The 17,717-nt window shown below is 53.2% G+C and overlaps 1 protein-coding gene across 1 annotated transcript in view; it reads left to right on the top strand.

Moving 5' to 3' along the window:
* The first annotated feature begins 2,435 nt into the window (after positions 1-2,435).
* PADI1 (peptidyl arginine deiminase 1) overlaps positions 2,436-17,717 on the top strand; it is a 31,912-nt gene continuing 16,630 nt past the window's right edge. Inside the window, exons 1-8 of the mRNA XM_010373028.1 lie at positions 2,436-2,613; positions 10,403-10,583; positions 11,665-11,737; positions 12,416-12,477; positions 13,848-13,965; positions 14,071-14,196; positions 17,221-17,393; positions 17,543-17,646. Coding sequence (XP_010371330.1) covers positions 2,522-2,613; positions 10,403-10,583; positions 11,665-11,737; positions 12,416-12,477; positions 13,848-13,965; positions 14,071-14,196; positions 17,221-17,393; positions 17,543-17,646 — 929 coding nt within the window. The 5' untranslated portion in view covers positions 2,436-2,521. The remainder of the gene's footprint in view (positions 2,614-10,402; positions 10,584-11,664; positions 11,738-12,415; positions 12,478-13,847; positions 13,966-14,070; positions 14,197-17,220; positions 17,394-17,542; positions 17,647-17,717) is intronic.

A 17,717-nucleotide genomic window follows, 5' to 3' on the forward strand; every position in this document is an offset into this window, starting at 1 on the left:
GGATTACAGGCATGAACCACTGCCCCCGGCCCAAAGAACATTCTTTTAAGACACCATGACCTACCTGGGGCCTTGCCCTGCCCACAACTGGCCAAGGGCACATCCTGCACATCCATGTGGTCTGTTTGAACTTGGGATTCCAGGCTTGATTGATACCTGCCACCCAGTATTATTGTGAGGATTAGGTAAATGAATACATAGAAAGGTCTTAAAACAGTGGCACATGGTGAGGGCCATAGATGTGTTTGCATCATCGTTATTGTTGTCATCATCACCATCATCATCATCTTTTTAGACAGCTCTTTATGCACCAGCCTGCCTTTCTTCCTCCCTCCCTTTTTCCTATCGTTCACCTATCCATCTGTCTGTCCATCCATCCACCCACACATCCATCCATCCATCCATCCATCCATCCATCCATCCATCCATCCATCCATCTGTTTAATCTTCTCTAATGGGAACACACCCATGTGTTCTGCAGGAACCTGCTTTTTCCACTCCGCATTCCATTCCATATGAAATGAACACGACTATGTCAATAAATGCTGTTAAACAAAATGACTGAGGTCCTGGTGAATTGGGGTTTGGGGTTTGGGTGATGGAAAACCATCCCTGAACACCTGTTTCCCTGAGTTCTGTATCCATGGGGTAAAATTAGACTTTGTCTTGGTGCCTTTAGGTGTAATGAATTTGCAGATCAATAATATTTGCAATAAGAAAGATTATTTCAAAAAGATCTTCAAAATCAAAAGTAACCAAAAAATGTTTATGCCATTTTAACATTTCCTGTCTCCCTAATCAGGCTGGGGTTCCTGCAGGCAGGGACTGTGTGTCCCCCACATCTTCCATCAGACGGATAACTCTTCAGGCAAGGCTGTTTCTCCTCTGTCTCTCTCTTTCTTGCTCTTCGCTGCCCTCCCACCCCAGCCCTGTGGACACCAGAGTTCTGGTTTGTGTGCCCCCTTTTCCACTCTGTATAACAGCCCCCTAGAAGGAGAGGACCACATTACTGAGGAGGGGTGTCCTGTGATTCCAGAGGGAACGGCTTTTCTCATCACCCCTGATGCCCGATATGAAGGGAACATGTCACCTGCAATTCACCACCGCTACCCCAGGCTCTAACAGACTCTCGTGTTGAATGAGTCCAACAGAGAATGGCCAAGCTCCCTGCCCAGCTTTCCTTCCTGCAGCCTTCCCCATCTCTCTGATGACAACTCCATCCTTCTAGTTGCTCAGGTCCCACATACTCCAGTGATCCTTGACCACTCTCTCTCTCACACACCCACATCCAACTCATCAGCAAACCTCATCGGCTCTACCTTCAAGATACATTCGGGATCCAACCACTTCCCACCACCTTCCCTGTTACCCTGGGACCAAGTCACGCCATCCCTCACTTGAATAATGGGAAGAACCTCAGTGTGCACCATCTAATGTCATACACACTTTACTCATTTGACTTCACCTACGGTCTGTCTCCCCCAGAATATAAATGTCATCAGAGCAGGAATCATGGTCTCTTTTGTTCGTAGTTGTATCCTCACCACCTAAATGAGTGCCTAACACATAAAAGACGACTAACAAACACTTGTCAAATTAACAAATGAAGTTCTGCAAAGAGCCTCAGAACAGGCTGGAGCTTGCTGTGCTGAGCTGAAAGAAGAGGGATTTTCAGAAATGAGTCCATGCTCCCAGGTCATTGCTCTGAGCTCTTTTTCAAGTTCCCTCCTCTCTGGCTCCCCAAACTTGCCTGGGGTGGCTTCTGCTGTCTGTGCAGTCTGGGCACAAGGGCCTTCCCTCACCTGGTGGGGGTGGTATTGTGTGGTGAGATGGGTGAACCTGCGTGGAAGTTCTAACTCTACCACTTACTAGCAGTGAGGCCTGTGGCCATGATTCTCTTACCTGCAAAATGAGGATACAAGTCATAGTTGTTAGCATTTTAGTGAACACCAAGAGCCAGGAGCTATGCTAATCTTCTTACGTATAACTCATGTCTTTCCCACATCAACACAGTGGGACAGGTACTACTGTTAGAGCTGCCAACTTACACATGAGGCAGCTGAGTCACCGAGAGGTTAAAAGATTTGATAAGGATCACAGGTGGTTAGAGGCAGAGCCCGCACATAGTCAGTCCTCAGAAACACTGACATCATTGCAATAGCAGTTCAGGCACAAGGAGTCTTTGGAGGGGAGGATGGGGGTGCTGGGGAGCTCTGGAGGGTCTCCTGTTGGCAGCTGAGCCCTGCTCCACCCGGGGTCGCCAGCTGAAGCTCCCCTTCCCCATCTCCCAGAGAGGCCATGGGCACCCTGACCTCCTGGATTGACAGCCCTGAATGAGGAGGGTGTGGAGCCAGGAGGTGGGGACTAGGCTCAGGCAAGCTAATCAGGTCACAGGGTGAAATTAAAAGGGAGGAGGAGGCACCAACCCGTCAGAACTCACACTTCTTCCTGGCAAAGAAGCGCCCAGGACAGGAGCTGGGGAGCCGGAGCTGTTTTAGGAGGCTGGGAGCCAGGTGACAGGATGGCCTCAAAGAGAGCTGCGCAACTGTCCCTGAAGATGCCTACCCACGCTGTGTGTGTGGTGGGAGTCGCGGCACACGTGGACGTTCGCAGGTAAGAGCTGGGAGGCACTAACCTGGCTGCAGAGAGCTGATTTAGAATGGAAGTCAATGCGGTGGGTGCCTGATAGACAAGTCAGGCACGTTGGAGAGGATGCTGGCAGGAGATAGCAGAGAAGGTGGAGTTGGCTATGGAGCCTGGAAGGAAGGAACTAGGGTCTGGTCAGGTCCTCCTTGGGGCCCCAGCTTCTGGGCACTGGGCTCAGGACATTGGCCTCAAGCCCCTGGATAAGAGTCCGGCCTTAGAATTCTAACTCTGAGCCCTGGGGTCAGGATTTGGGATCTGGGCCCTGAATTCTGACACCTAGGTAGAATTTGTGTGGAACATCAGATGGCTCAAGACGGGGAAGAGAACCGGTCCCCCCATCCCTCAACTTCTTGCCAAGCCCCCATCTCTCTGAGGCGAAGGGACATGTGTGGTAGCTTGATCCTTGGAGGTCAGCCAGGGGTAACTAGATAGTTAGGAGTGGTTAGGAAATATTCGGTGAATTAATATGAGGAGAGAACCTGGAGCAAGAAGGCTGGGGATCGTGTTTGCTGTGACGTGATGGTGATCACAGTGATTATGGTAATGAACAGTGGTGATGGCGATGATGGCAGTGATGGTGGCAATGATGACATCTGAGGAGGCAGCAGTAGCATTTGCTTCTCCTGTTGACCCAAATCTTTCCTGTGCTGGCTGTGCCCAGATGGGGGCTCAGAGACTAGTTTCCCTACCTGACCACTAAGGGAATTGGATTTGGTGATCTCTGGTGGCACTTCCAACTCTGACAGGCTGTCTATGGATTCCATCCCTGCTGGACCAGGTGGGGTTGAACCCCTTGCAGATAGGGGGCTCATGGTGGGAGTCTCCCTCAAAGAGGGGCTGGGGGCTGGGGTCTGTTACTGGGTGGGATCTGAGCTCCTATCTCCCTCTTGGGACTCAGCCCCTGTACCTGCTGGTCTGGCTAAGGTATGCAAGACCCAGCTGCCCACCTGGCCTCCAGTGATCCTCTGCCCGAGAAGCCCTTCCTGCTTCTCTGTTGGCCAGTGGTCTGTGACCCCAGTGGCAGGGCTAGGGAGGAGAACCAGGAGCCATGGAAACCAAACTTTGACTTTAAGTTGCTGCTGGGAGCCCTGGTGTGGGGGGCTGGGTCTCTCGGGTCTAGGTGGCCAGCAGAGACCCCATTGTCTCCTGCCCTGTTAACATAGGCTTGCCAGATTTAGCAAATAAAAATATAGGATGCCTAGTTGAGTCTGAATTTCAGATAAATAACAAAAAGCTTTTTTAGTATATTGCATGGGAGATATTTCTACTAAAAAAATCTGCTGTTTGGCTGAAGCTGAAATCTTTTTTTTTTTTTTGAGATGGAGTCTCACTCTGTCACCTAGGCTGGAGTGCAATGGCACAACCTCGGCTCACTGCAACCTCCGCCTCCTGGGTTCAAGCAATTCCCTGCCTCAGCCTCCCAAATAGCTGGGATTACAGGCCCCCACCATCACCCTGCTAATGTTTATATTTTTAGTAGAGATGGGATTTCACCATGTTGGCCAGGCTGGTCTCAAACTCCTGACCTCAAGTGATCAACCCACCTCGGCCTCCCAAAGTGCTGGGATTACCGGCATGAGCCACCGTGCCTGGCCGCTGGAGCTGAAATCTAACTAGGCATCCCACATTGTATCTGGGAATCTACTTTCACAGCAAGAGTAAAAAGGGTCCCTTGCAGGCCCCCTTCTTCTTATTTCAGGCTTCTGCTCTCATCTGAGGGCATGACTGTTTCTAGAAGGTGATTTCAGAACCTCTGGCTCTACACAGTGCTGCTAAGGCCAAAAGCATTTCATGGGGAGCCAGGAGACCTGGTCTTAGCTCTGCCACTGACTTCCTGCCTGATGCGGGCCAAGTTATTAGTCCTCTCTGGGTTTCATTTCCTCATCTGAGCCCCCGTGAGATAGCCAAGTCCGCTCTGCAATTCACTGTGGAGGTGAAGTACCCAGACCCCGGAGTCGAACACGCTCCATTCTCAGGCTGGCTCCAGGCGTGGCTGTGTGACCCTGGGCAAGCTGCTGTACTTCTGAGCCTCAGTTTCCACATCCGAAAATGAAGAAACAATAACGCCAGTTATAATGGGTTCAGGGGAAGATAAATGAGGCCGTGCATGTATAAGGCCCCTTGCACCGTGGGTGCCCTGGCAGCGCTCACAGCTCTGGTAGCTCTGTAAGTTCCCTTTGCTCCAGCATCTGTTCTTTCCCTCACACCTGAGAGGGTGGGAGGAGACAAGGACATCTCAGACTGCATGTGCTAGGAGCATAGGGTGTCTATAAAGCTCCTTAGCATCCTCAAATGCAGGCCCTGGCCCAGAGAAGGGGCAACAGGAAGTTGCCTGGGCTATTCATAGCTGTTGTGCTCTGGTTGACTCTGGGAGGCAGAGGTTGCTCTGGGATCCTGAGTGAGCACACGGGGCACCTTCACCCAAGAGCCCTTCAGGAACCTTCACCTGGGTGTTGGTGGTGACTATGGAGTTTCTAGTTGGTCTTACTGGTGGGAGGGGGGAAGCCCCCAGAAGAGGAGGTGTTGCCAGTCACCTGAGCCGCTGGGAGTCTGAGCCCTCCAGGAGATGGGTGTGTGGGGATGACATCATAGGAAGTGATTCATTCCCCCAGGGGCTGTGTGAACTGGTTATTTGGAGAAACATTTGTGTTTAGGGTAATTGTGTGCCCCAGGGTGTCCCAGCTTAGGAAACCCTTAGGAATCCTCCACTCAGCATGTGCTACAGGTCCAACCCCACACCCCAGTGGGCTAGCCCACCACCCTGTCCACCCCCGACCCCAGTGGGTTAGCTCACCATCCTGTCCACCCCCTACCCCAGAGGGCTAGCTCACCCTCCTGATGCCCCACACTCCAGTGGGCTAGCTCACCACCCTGACCCCCACACCCCAGTGGGCTAGCTCACCACTCTGACTCCCTGGATCTGGCCAGACTGCCCTGGCTGTCCTTGTCCTTGCCTAAGGAGTTCAGGTGGCTCATGCCAATAAAGACAGGGGTGGGTAGTGTGAGGAATCCATCTGCAGTCCTGCATGGCCCTCCTTGACTGCCCAGAGGCCAGAACCAGAGCCCCAAGCTGGAGGCCATAAAGAACTTTTATTCTTTGGGATGCCGAAGGCTGGCCTTGTAGGCGACAGGGACATTCTCCTGCACTTTCCCCCAAGCCTTCCCTACCCCTGCAAAAGCAGCAATGCAAAACTGACTGGGGATCAGACAGTGGTAGAATTGGAGGGGCACAGGGAGAAGGGACTCTGCAGGCCTCTCAGATGCATTTTCTGGAAATCTCTATATTTCAGAAAATGAAAATGCCAAAACAGAGTTTGAAAGCTTGTGGTACATGTAATGTGTACATCGAGTAAATTAATGCTTTTAACTTGTACAAAAGAACAATGAGGCATAATTGTACTCCTCAGGGGAAAATTATAGGATTGACTCTGACACTAATTTCCAGCGAGCGACAGGCTGCCGGCAGCTGGCTGGACACATTCTCTGCTCCATCCTGTCACTGTGTCACTATGGTAGGAAGGACACTCTTCACCAGAAGAAACATTAAAAGTTCAAGTTTCAGGGTCCTTGGAGAATATGAAGCTGGGGTCCTCCGCAAGTTCCAAGGGACCCTGATGGGTCCGGGGGTTGCAGAAACTGGACTCAGAATGGTGGAGGGTGGCATTCTTGAAACATAAAATATTGACATCAGGAAGGGCCTCAGAGGTCAGCCACCTCTTAATTCTGTGGAACTCCCTGCTCCCCTGTGTCCTAGCTGCCACTTGCCATTTTGGGACTGGCTGGGAATCTCTCCCCCTCCCTCTGGCCCCCAGGCCCTCTGCTTTCCGCCTCCTTACCCCTTCCTGGCATTTCCTGGATCCTAGTCTTGGAATATCTCCTCACTCCAAGCCTTCTCCTCTTCCCTTCTTAACTCCCATTCCTTTTACCCCCAGCTGGTCTTTGCAGGCTGTGTGATCTTGGGCCAGTCACTTAGCATCTCTGAGCCTGTTTTCTTCCACGTCACTCCCAATAGGAGTGACATCCCTTATTGTTTGTACCTGCGAAGCTGCCACCCTTATTTTTTCCATTTCATTTTATTTTTATTTTTCAGATGGAGTCTCGCTCTGTTGCCCAGGCTGGAGTGCAGTGACATCGGCTCACTGCAACTTCCGCCTCCCAGGTTCAAGTGATTCTCCTGCACTCCTCAGCTCCCCAAGTAGCTGGGACTACAGTTATGCACCACCCCATGTTTTTAATGGAGACAAGGTTTTGCCATGTTGTCCAGGCTAGTCTCGAACTCCTGACCTCAGGTGATCTGCCCTCCTCGGCCTCCCAAAGTGTTGGGATTACAGGTGTGAGCCGTCTCATCCGGCATCAGTTTTTATCTTTTTTTTTTTTTAGACATGGTCTCGCTCTGTCACCCAGGCTAGAGTGCAGTGGTGTGACCATGGCTCACTGCAACCTCAAACTCGTGGGCTCAAGTGATCCTCTGCCTTAGCCTCCCAAGTAGCTGGGATTACAGACTTGAGCCACTGCACCCCACCTATTTTTTCCATTTTGCATTGAGGAATTCCACAATCCAAAGAACACGGACATGCTTTGGGGAGAGGAGAGGTGACTCACTTCTTGGACTCTAAATTCAGGGCCCTATCTCTCAGGGACATTCTGGTCCCCAGCCCCTGTTTACCTCTTCTGGGAAGACTAGTGAGTGAAAGTTGTCCCTCTTCTCCAGCCTCCATTCCTGGCTGGGTAGAGCTCCACTTGGGAGAAGGCTGGTTCAGCCTGCGCCCTCAGCCTGGACTCTCTGGGCGTGCCCCTCCCCAAGCAAAGACAGAGCATAAGGCACCCACTAGTGTGATTTCTGTGAATGAGGGAGAGGACAGGGCACAGCCACATCATGTGTAATTCCTGACTCCTGAGAAAATGCCTGAGCATGTGGAAGGGTCTGGGATATCAGCCATTGCCCTCCCTCAACCTCCATCAGCCCCAGCCAGCCCCCGGGAGAGGACCCAGGGGAAAGCTAAAGCCAGGGTTGCAAGCCAGGGGACTAGGGGTTGGAGCTGCCCCTCCCACTGTCTGGCGCCCACACCTCACATCTGAAAGAACCTCCTGTGGTCTTTTCCCCAGGGCAGTCTGCTCCTGGGCACCTGCGCTGTGTTGGGCTCTGGCACTCGGTAATGATACGGCCCATGGCCACATGTGAGGAGCATCCATCTTAGTTGGGGAGTTAAACAAATTTCAGGATGTGGGTTTCAATGATTGCACACCTGACCCATTTTCTTGGTCAGGTAGGAGAGTGAAGGGAGGTGCCAGGGTCCTCTTGACCACAGGGCCCTGTGTCCTCTTTTGCCCAGGTCTGCCCACTCCTCCATGCCTTTCAGATGCCCTCTGTGGCAGTAATGATCATGAGGGCAGCCCTGGTTTTTGTTTGTTTGTTTGTTTTTGTTTTGAGATGGAGTCTTGCTCTGTCATCCAGGCTGGAGTGCAGTGGCACGATCTCAGCTCACTGCAACCTCCGCCTCCCGGATTGAAGCGATTCCTCTGCCTCCACCATGCCCAAATAATTTTTTGTATTTTTAGTAGAGACAGGGTTTCACCATGTTGGCCAGGCTGGTCTTGAACTCCTGACCTCATGATCTGCCCGCCTCAGCCTCCCAAAGTGCTGGGATTACAGGTGTAAGCCACCGCGCCCGGCCGGCAGCCCTGTTTTAAGTGCTCACTGCACTATCTCAATTAAACCTCACAACAAGCCTGTGAGATGGGGACTACTATAATCCCCATTTGCAGACACATGGAGACACAGAGAGGTTGAGAGACTTTTCTGAAGCCACACAGCCCACAAATGTCAGAGCTGGGATTTGGACCCAGGTCCACCTGGTTCTAAATTCTGTGAGCCCAACCCTGCGACTGCCCAGGCTCTGGGACTCTTCTATGTTGCTGGGTAAGTGAGGGGTGAAGTGAGGGCAGGGCAGCAGATGAGCTTTGTTGTCAGATCCAGGCAGGGGCCAAGCACAGCTGTGCCCCATCACCCTCTGTGTGACCTCTCTGCATTTCAGCTCATTTTCTGTAAAATGGGGAGAAGAATAATCACTCCCCTATTAGCAGGCGGGGGCCATGGGGATGGAATCAGAGAATGGAGTAAAAACCCTCCGTAGACTCTGATGGACCTGCCCCTTGTGGACCCCACAAGGGCAAAGCCGAGGATGATTTGTCTCTGCTTTCCTGGTGCCCAGCGTGGAACCTGATGTATAGTAGATACCCAGGAAGGTACGTTGAGGCAGAGTCACTGGCAGCACTAATGGGAGCCCTGTGTGCCCCAGGGGAGCTGCTGGCCTTTAGCGCTGGAGCTCACGGGGTGGCGGCCAGTACCCCGGGACTGTCAGTCTCCAGGCAGATCCCTGGCTCCAAGCAGAATCGCCCACGGAGCTGGTCACCCCAGGGGATTTGCTGGACCCTGCTGGCTGACCCTATGGCATTTCTTGTGGCTTCATTCCAGGACACCTAGCGGCTGGTACCTGTAGGGCTTCTGGCAGGCAGGATCCTGGCCAGGTATACAGGGGAGCCACAGGCTCAGCCAGCAGTGGCTGCTCTTCAGCCTTTTCATCCGATTCTGCCTGATTCTCCCTCTCCTGCCCCCACCACTCACCCAGCGCAGTGCCCCAGATGACCCCCAAGAGCACACTGGCCCCCACCCCCACCCACTTGGTTTCTGTCCCCAGGATCTGGCCATGTCCAAACTGCAGGGTAGGACAGTTGGCAGAGAAGCACTTCTCTGCGACTGCTGTATTTCTCTTCTCCCTAGAGACCAGGTGGTACATTTCTGAGCTGTTGACATAAAGTTTGGCCTGTGGAGCCCCAGTGGGCCGAGGCTTCTGGGAAGCAAGTTGCAGCCACGCAAAAGGAAAAGCTTTCTAATTACCTGAGCTGTCAAAGCAGAGAGGGGTGGAGATAGTGAGCTGTCTGTCTTGGGGAGCGGGCAGGGGCTGGCCAGGATGACCTCCGAGGCCCGCCTCTGACCTAAGGCCTACCCTATGCAAGATGCTCCTTGGTGTCTTCTGTCATTTTAGGGCAGACAAGGACAAGAAGATCACAGGCACCACCCACCTGCCCTTGCCCTTGTATGTAGATGCATGGTGGGGCCAGGGGGCTGTGGCTTTCCTGCTTTGGTGCCACCCTCCCTAGGCCTCCCTGGCCTGCTGCCAAAGAGCCATGCAGAGGAGCTCACATTGCACACTCTCAACACATTCCTGTTTCCTTCCGACATTCCCAATAGTCTCCTCCTTCCAGTCCCCAACAGGGGCATGCTCAGGGGACACATGCACTCATTTTAATACCAGCCAGGACAGCTCCTCACTTTGCCATCTGTGTGACCTGAGAAAGTTACTTAACCTCTCTGAGATTTCTTCATCTGTGAAGTGGGGACAGTAATGCGGAGTCTTCACTAGGGAAAAGGAGCCAGGCCGGTAGGAGCAGGGATGTCAGTGGAGGTGGTGAGAGGTGGTGGGTTAGTGGATTTCCTGTTGAGCTGGAGAGTTTGGAAGTGTCAGATCTGGAAGAGACTTGGGTGTGGGCTGGGGGTGTCCAAGGGTCTGCCATCTATGCTCTGGCGTCCCGAAGCCCAGCCCAGGTTGGTCTCCTGGCCAGTGGCACTGCCCTGTGCCTCCCTGGCCTGGCTGTTGAGGGGTGCCATTTGAACGGCCAGGAAGCCCCAGGCCCCCACCCCACTGTGGCCCTTTCTCTGAGCACTGGGTCTCTTCCCATCTCCCTTCTCTGCCAGTGATGTGCCCAAGGGTGCCAACAGCTTCAGGGTCTCTGGAAGCTCCGGGGTGGAGATCTTCATGGTCTACAACCGCACACACGTGACAAAGCCCATAGGCAAGGCCCGTTGGCCACTGGACACTGATGCAGACATGGTTGTATCTGTGGGCACAGCCAGTAAGGAATTAAGGGACTTCAAGGTAAGAGGCCACTTTCTCACAGAAAAGGGTTGGATCTCCCCACCCCCATCCAAGGTAAGAGCCCCACCATGGCAATTCCCATTCCAAACTCCCCACTTAACCAAACCTCACAAAGCTGATCACAGTACACACACAGAACGTATCCTGACACAACGCCACAGATGCCCCAAACATGCAAACCTCCACCACCACTCCAGTCTCACACATGAACACATGAGTACTCCCACAAAACACACGCTCTCCTAGTCACCCCCTCAGATTCATGGACAACTTCACATTAATCCCTGTATTCAGCCCACACACAGACCCAGCAAGAAGCCCCACACGACCATACAGCAACAACCCGTGCAGGTGCACACACACACGTCCACACCTTTGTGTGCACAGATCTCCCGCGCCTAAGCCAACCTTCTCTCTGATCACCTGCCCGAAGCTCAGACGATTCCCTCCTCACTCGCCCCAGCCCTGGGCACCCATGGCACACAGTGACCCACCAAATCCTAGACATAACCTTTTCTCCCCGAAAGGGCAGGGATGAAGGAGCTGTTGAGAGAGGGGTTCAGGAGCCCACCGTGGGCTCAGACCCCACCTCCTCTGCTTGCTAGCTGAGGGACTGCTGGGACTGCAGGCAGGACTGGGACAGTCTCCTGTTGATTGGGGCCATCCCAGGGGCTTACTGTGATGATGGAGTGGAGGTTCTCATTCCCATTTTATAGAGGAAGTACCTGAGGCTTAGAGGAGCTGAGAGACTTGTCTAGGTCGATGGAGTTGGCTGTTTCTTCCTCATCTGCCAGCTGCACCTGCTGGGCGCTGCCCTGCCTTTCCCATCCCTCCACCCTGCCCCCACCCTCCTTGCTCCTCGCACCTGCCCTGGGAGCCAGGGTGGGCTCCACAACTGCTTGCTGGAGAGGTAGCTCTGAATCCCAGCCGGGAGCCCTTGAGTCTTGGGATTTCAGAGACTGGGAGGGTCTCCATGCCTCCTGTGCCTCTAAGTAGGGCTGTCAGGGTGTGTCCCCCATCTCCTCTGCCCCTGCCATCTCTGAAGGTGGTGGCCGTGCAGGCTTAGGGCTGTGTTCCGCAGGTGAGGGTCTCCTACTATGGGGAGCAGGAAGACCAAGCCCTGGGCCACAGCATGCTGTACCTCACTGGCGTTGGTAAGTAGCAGCTCCCTGGCTGCCCATCTATCCCCTCTTCGCCACTCCAGGTTGCCTGTTTGAGGGACTTAGTGAATTCTTTGGAGTGGAAGACCTATGGCCAGCTTCCTCCATCACTGAGGGGCTTGGATTCCTCAGGGACCTTCTGTCCACTCTGGAACCACAGAGATTGAGACCCAGCAGTCCTTAGGACTACAAGGATCTAGAAACTTCACTGCCCAGTGAACAACAGCTAGACCCACAATAAGCCTCCTTCATCCAGAGTCCCATGTATACCCTCATTAGACCTCCAAGACCCAGCACGGAACGTGCCCCCTTCAGCCAGGGCCCAGGGCGATGGAATGGCAGAACCCAGCCCCTGCAACCTCAGGCCATGTCCCCAGTTGCCAGAGTTTTGGGGTCACCAGCATGTGATTTAGAACCCCAAAGCCAGCAAGAGCTAGCAGGTGGACATGCACAGGCAAGCAAGTCATTCAAGAACCAAAGGCTTGGGTCCCTCCAACTCCCAGAACCACAGGGCAAGCCACAAGGGCCTCCCAAGTGTGGGGTCTGACCCCCAGGCAGGGCATCCTGGTCCTCACGGGTTTGGGGCGGGGTCAGAGTTTGCCCAGCCTGGACTTTAGGGGTGTGAAGATGGGGCTGGATGAGCCCTGGCAGCCCCTCTCCATCTCTTTGCAGATATTTCCCTTGAGGTCGACACAGGCCGCACAGGCAAGGTGAAGAGAAGCCAGGGGGACAAGGTGAGACCCTCGTGGGCACTCCAAGACTGCAGGGTTGAAGGGCAAACTTGGGGTGGTCCCGGGTGGATTGTGCCCTCCCTATGGAAGAATGATGGATTCCCAGGGTCTGTAGTATCCAACCATGTAGGAAACCCATCTGGGACAGCCAAGTTGGCATGAATGGATATTAACCTACACCCTATAGCCAACAGGCTGTGACTGCTGGAAAATAGCTTACCCTCTCTGGGTCTCTCTTGTGCCACTTTGAAATTGGGATTGGTTCTTTTGCTTGCTGCCTTTTTTATTTTGAGGGTGATATTTGGACCCCTACACATGTGGGAGTGCTTCCTAAAAGGTTGTTGAGTGACCGAAGGCAAGGAGAAGACAAGCCTTCCGGTAGAGGAGGCTATAGTGGCCAGCCCCAGGTAAAGCCTGAAGAGTAAGGAGGAGGACAGAGTGGGCTCAGGGCCTCCCCCTACAGGAAGTATCTAGAAGCTTTCCTGGGAGGGCTAGAAGGTACAATTTGAAGAGAAAGACTCCAGAGAGGCAGCCTGGATCACAAGGCTTTGAGGACAAGGTGGGCAGGGCTGCCATGGATGGCAGCGCGGGTAGTTCACTGCACAAGAGTGCTTGGGCATGGTGGCAACTATAATACAAATCATGTCTGGGACCCTACTGCAGGGTGGCGTCTACCCAGAGGTGTGGGCAAGAGTGCCGTAAAGGCTAACAGTAGCTCTGGGCAATCCCAAGGACCTGGGTCTGAAGGCCAGCTATGCAGCTTGGGACTCACCTCCCAGAACCTCCCCGCCCCCTTCTGTGAAATGGGGAAAGTGAGCCCTGCCTTGTGGGTCTGGTGGGGAGGTGTGTTGGGGACAGCGGCAACCACAGAGGCAGGGAGCGCTCCAGCCATCTTTCCCGCCTTGGCTCAGACCTCAGTTTGCAGATCCTGCAGGACTGCAGGCAGATGCCAGAGATATCTATGGGACGGGTCCCAGGAGAGTGCTGGGATGAGGAGGGTCTCCCAAAGATTCTCTAGATCCCAACCCTCATCAAGGTCATCGTGGGCAGCCTCTGCCCCCCCAGGCAGAGCTAAAGCTTAGCCAGCTTTTGAGGGCCATTTCTGGGTATGGTAACACTTTTGCTTCTCCAGTGTGATGGCTGGGTGGAGCCATTGTGTATGGTTGTGCAGATTGTTCACTGCACAAGGATGAGGTGGGTCCAGAGCCTTATCTGTAACTCCATTCCCCAAATAATCCTTTTTAAAATCCTTAAGCAAACCAAGAATATGAAAGTATACAATCTAACAAAGCAGCCCGCCCTGGCCATGTCTAGAACCCCTTCCTGGAGCCTCCTGGGTCCCACTGATCCCAAGGCATCTTATTTTGCCACAGAAAACCTGGCGCTGGGGCCCTGAGGGCTATGGGGCTATCTTGCTGGTGAACTGTGACCGGGACAATCACAGGTCCACAGAGCCTGACCTCACCCACAGCTGGTTGATGTCGCTGGCTGGTGAGTGACACAAGGTGTTGTCTGGGGAGTGGGGTGCAGGGATGGGAGGGGATCCTGTTGGTGGGGGTGGAGAAAGGGTGATCTCAAGGGGGCCACTCTCTCCAGACTTGCAGGACATGTCCCCGATGGTGCTGAGCTGCAATGGCCCCGACGAGCTCTTCGACAGCCACAAGCTTGTCTTGAACATGCCCGTCTCTGATTCCAAAAGAATGAGGGTCTTCTGTGCTCGGGGTGAGTGGCCTGACGGGGCCTTGTCCTCCCAGCTCCATCCATGTCTATCCTCTCCTCCCCATTTCTCTCTCTTTTTTTTTTTCCATCACCTTTTTGTAACTCTCATTACAGCTTACAAACAACCACTCCATCAATACCAAATATAGTCCTCAAAGAGGAGGTTCAGCAACGCGTTCCATTTTATGGAGAGGAAAACTGAGGCTCAGATGCAGGAATTCACTGTGGCACAACCATCTGGGGTGGAGCAGGCATTCCAACCCAGGTGTCTTGGGTGCACCAAAGTTCCTCCTTTTACCATTGCCCCACTCCCGTTCCCTCCTCTGGTCAATCAGTGTGGACTGAACTGCATGCCAAGCACTGTCCAGGCAGGGAGGGCATGAGAACCAGCGAGGCTGAGGCCCAGGCCCTGCCCCAGGCCCCAGAACCCAACTTTTTCACCAGAGTTTTTATTAATCAGCCTGTGGCTTTAAAAAACATGGCCAAGGCTGGGCGCAATGCCTCACGTCTGTAATCCCAGTACTTTGGGAGGCGGATTACCTGAGGTCAGAAGTTCGAGAGCAGCCTGGCCAACACAGTGAAACCCTGTCTCTTTTTAAAATACAAAATTAATCCCAGCACTTTGGGAGGCGGAGGCAGGCGGATCACGAGGTCAGGAGATCGAGACCATCCTGGCTAACACGGTGAAACCCCGTCTCTACTAAAAAATACAAAAAACTAGCCGGGCGACGTGGCGGGCGCCTGTAGTCCCAGCTACTCTGGAGGCTGAGGCAGGAGAATGGCGTAAACCCCGGGAGGCGGAGCTTGCAGTGAGCTGAGATCCGGCCACTGCACTCCAGCCTGGGCGGCAGAGCGAGACTCCGTCTCAAAAAAAAAAAAAAATTAGGCCAGGTGTGGTGGCTCACACCTGTACTCCCAGCACTTTGGGAGGCCGAGGCGGATGGATCACAAGGTCAGGAGATCGAGACCATCCTGGATAACATGGTGAAAACCTGTTTCTACTAAAAAATACAAAAAAATTAGCCGGGCGTGTTGGCGGGTGTCTGTAGTCCCAGCTACTCGGGAGGCTAAGGCAGGAGAATGGCATGAACCCGGGAGGTGGAGGTTGCAGTGAGCTGAGATCGTGCCGCTGCACTCTAGCCTGGGCGACAATGCAAGACTGCATCTCAAAAAAAAAAAAAAAAAAAAAAAAATTAGCTGGGTGTGGTGACTCATGCCTGTAGTCCCAGCTACTCGGGAGGCTGAGGCAGGAGAATCACTCGAACCCAGGAGGCAGAGGTTTCAGTGAACCAAGATCATGCCACTGCACTGCAGCCTAGGTGACAGAGCGAGACTTCGTCTCAAAGAAAAAAAAAAAAAAATATTGGCTGGGTGCAGTGGCTCATGCCTGTAATTCCAGCACTTTGGGAGGCCAAGGTGGGAGGATCACTTGAGCCCAGGAGTTTGAGACCAGCCTGGGCAACATGGCAAAACCTCGTCTCTACAAAACATACAAAAAAATTAGCCTGTAGTCCCAGCTACTCTAGAGGCTGAAGTGGGAGATCACTTAAGCCCAGCAAGTCAAGGCTGCAGGGAGCCGTGTTCATGCCACTGTACTCCAGCCTGGGAGACAGAGTGAGACCCTGTCTCAAATAAATAAATTAATTAAATTAAATAAAAAATGTACCACTCCTTAACCCTGGAGTGCTCTTACTTGTTTTTACAAACAACAACAGGCTTCTAGCCCTTCCTGATTCCCCTTCACCCTCCTCTGTTCATACTGACTCAGAACTTATTGTTCCAGCTAAATGAGCCTGGCAGGGGCCAGAATGTTCCCTCCCATGCACCAGTGGTGGACGTTTAGGCAGAGGACTCAGCTTGAAAGCACTTAATGTGACACCAGGGCATAAGCAAAGTCTCGACAAGTGAATGGACAGCCTCTCCTGCGGTGTGCGGCCACTGATGTGCTTTCTGTATCTCTGGAATTCCCTATCTGGATATTTCATATCAATGGAACCATACAGTAGGCTTATTTCAGTTAGCATAATGTCTTCAAGTTTCATCCATGGTGTAGCCTGAATCAGTGCTTCATTACTTGTCTTATGTTTTAGAGACAGGGTCTCACTCTGTTGTCCAGCCTGGCGTGCAGTGATACTACCACGGCTCACTGTGACCTTGAACTCCCGGGCTCAAGTGATACTCCCACCTCAGCCTCCCGAGTAGCTGGGACTACAGACATGTGCCACCATGCCTGGCTATTTTAAAAAATTTTGGGGGCCTGGCGCGGTGGCTCACGCCTGTAATCCCAACACTTTGGGAGACTGAGACGGGTGGATCACGAGGTCAGAAGATCGAGACCATCCTGGCTAACACGGTCAAACCCCATCTCTACTAAAAATAAAAATAAAAATAAATTAGCCGGGTGTGGTGGTGGGCACCTGTAGTCCCAGCTACTCGGGAGGCTGAGGCAGGAGACTGGCATGAACCCGGGAGGTGGAGCTTGCAATGAGCCGAGATCACACCATTGCTCTCCAGCCTGGGCAACAGAGCGAGACTGTCTCACACAGAAAAAAAAAAAAAAAAAATTTTTTTTTTTGTAGAGATGTGGTCTCACTCTGTCGCCCAGGCTGGTCTCAAGCAATCTTCCCGCCTTTGCCTCCCAAAGTGCTGGGATTACAGACATGAGCCACCACACCTGTCTGGTCATTACTTTTTATGAATTAATAGCACTCCATCTTATGACTACATCATATTTTGCATATGTATTTATCCATGGGTAGTTTTCACCTTTTGTGCCAGGTGCTTCTATCTCTTTATTTAGCTTAAAGTTTATATTGGCCTCATGAGAAAATGTTAACCATTTTACAGATAAGAAACTGAGGCTCAGAGAGGTTAAGTCATTGAGCCAAGGCCACACAGCTTGCACGTGGCAGAGCCAGAGAGAAACCCAAGCAGCTCTAACCAAAAAGGGGGCTCTGTCCTGGATTCCTGGGCTTGCAGCCCCTCACCCCTGTCCCCATGCTAGTCCCTGACTCTTGTTCTTCCTAGGTGGGAATTCTCTCTCAGACTACAAGCAGGTGCTGGGGCCCCAGCGTCTGTCCTACGAAGTTGAGCGGCAGTCGGGGGAGCAGGAGATCAGGTTCTATGTGGAGGGGCTGACCTTCCCCGATGCCGATTTCCTGGGGCTGGTTTCCCTCAGTGTCAGCCTGGTGGACACGGGGGTGTGTACAGCACTGGGGGGTGGGCATGGAGGCTGAGGGGTTTGGGGACCTAGTTTGGAGGCTCCAGGGCTGGGCAGGCTGGGGGCTGGGGGGCTTGAGGCAGGCTAGGGGTCCCTGCAGGGCCCACCAAGTCCTTATTTTCCCCTCAGAGCCTGCCTGAGGTGACCCTCTTCACAGACACTGTGGGCTTCCGCATGGCCCCCTGGATCATGACGCCCAACACTCAGCCTCCTGAGGAGCTGTATGTGTGCAGGTGAGGCTCCTTCCCTCCAGCCCTCCCCCAGGTCTGGAGTGCAGAGGTAGAGACAGAAGCTGCCTTCGGGC

Source organism: Rhinopithecus roxellana, chromosome 12 (genome assembly GCF_007565055.1).
Source record: "Rhinopithecus roxellana isolate Shanxi Qingling chromosome 12, ASM756505v1, whole genome shotgun sequence".
Taxonomy (NCBI): Eukaryota; Metazoa; Chordata; class Mammalia; order Primates; family Cercopithecidae; genus Rhinopithecus; species Rhinopithecus roxellana.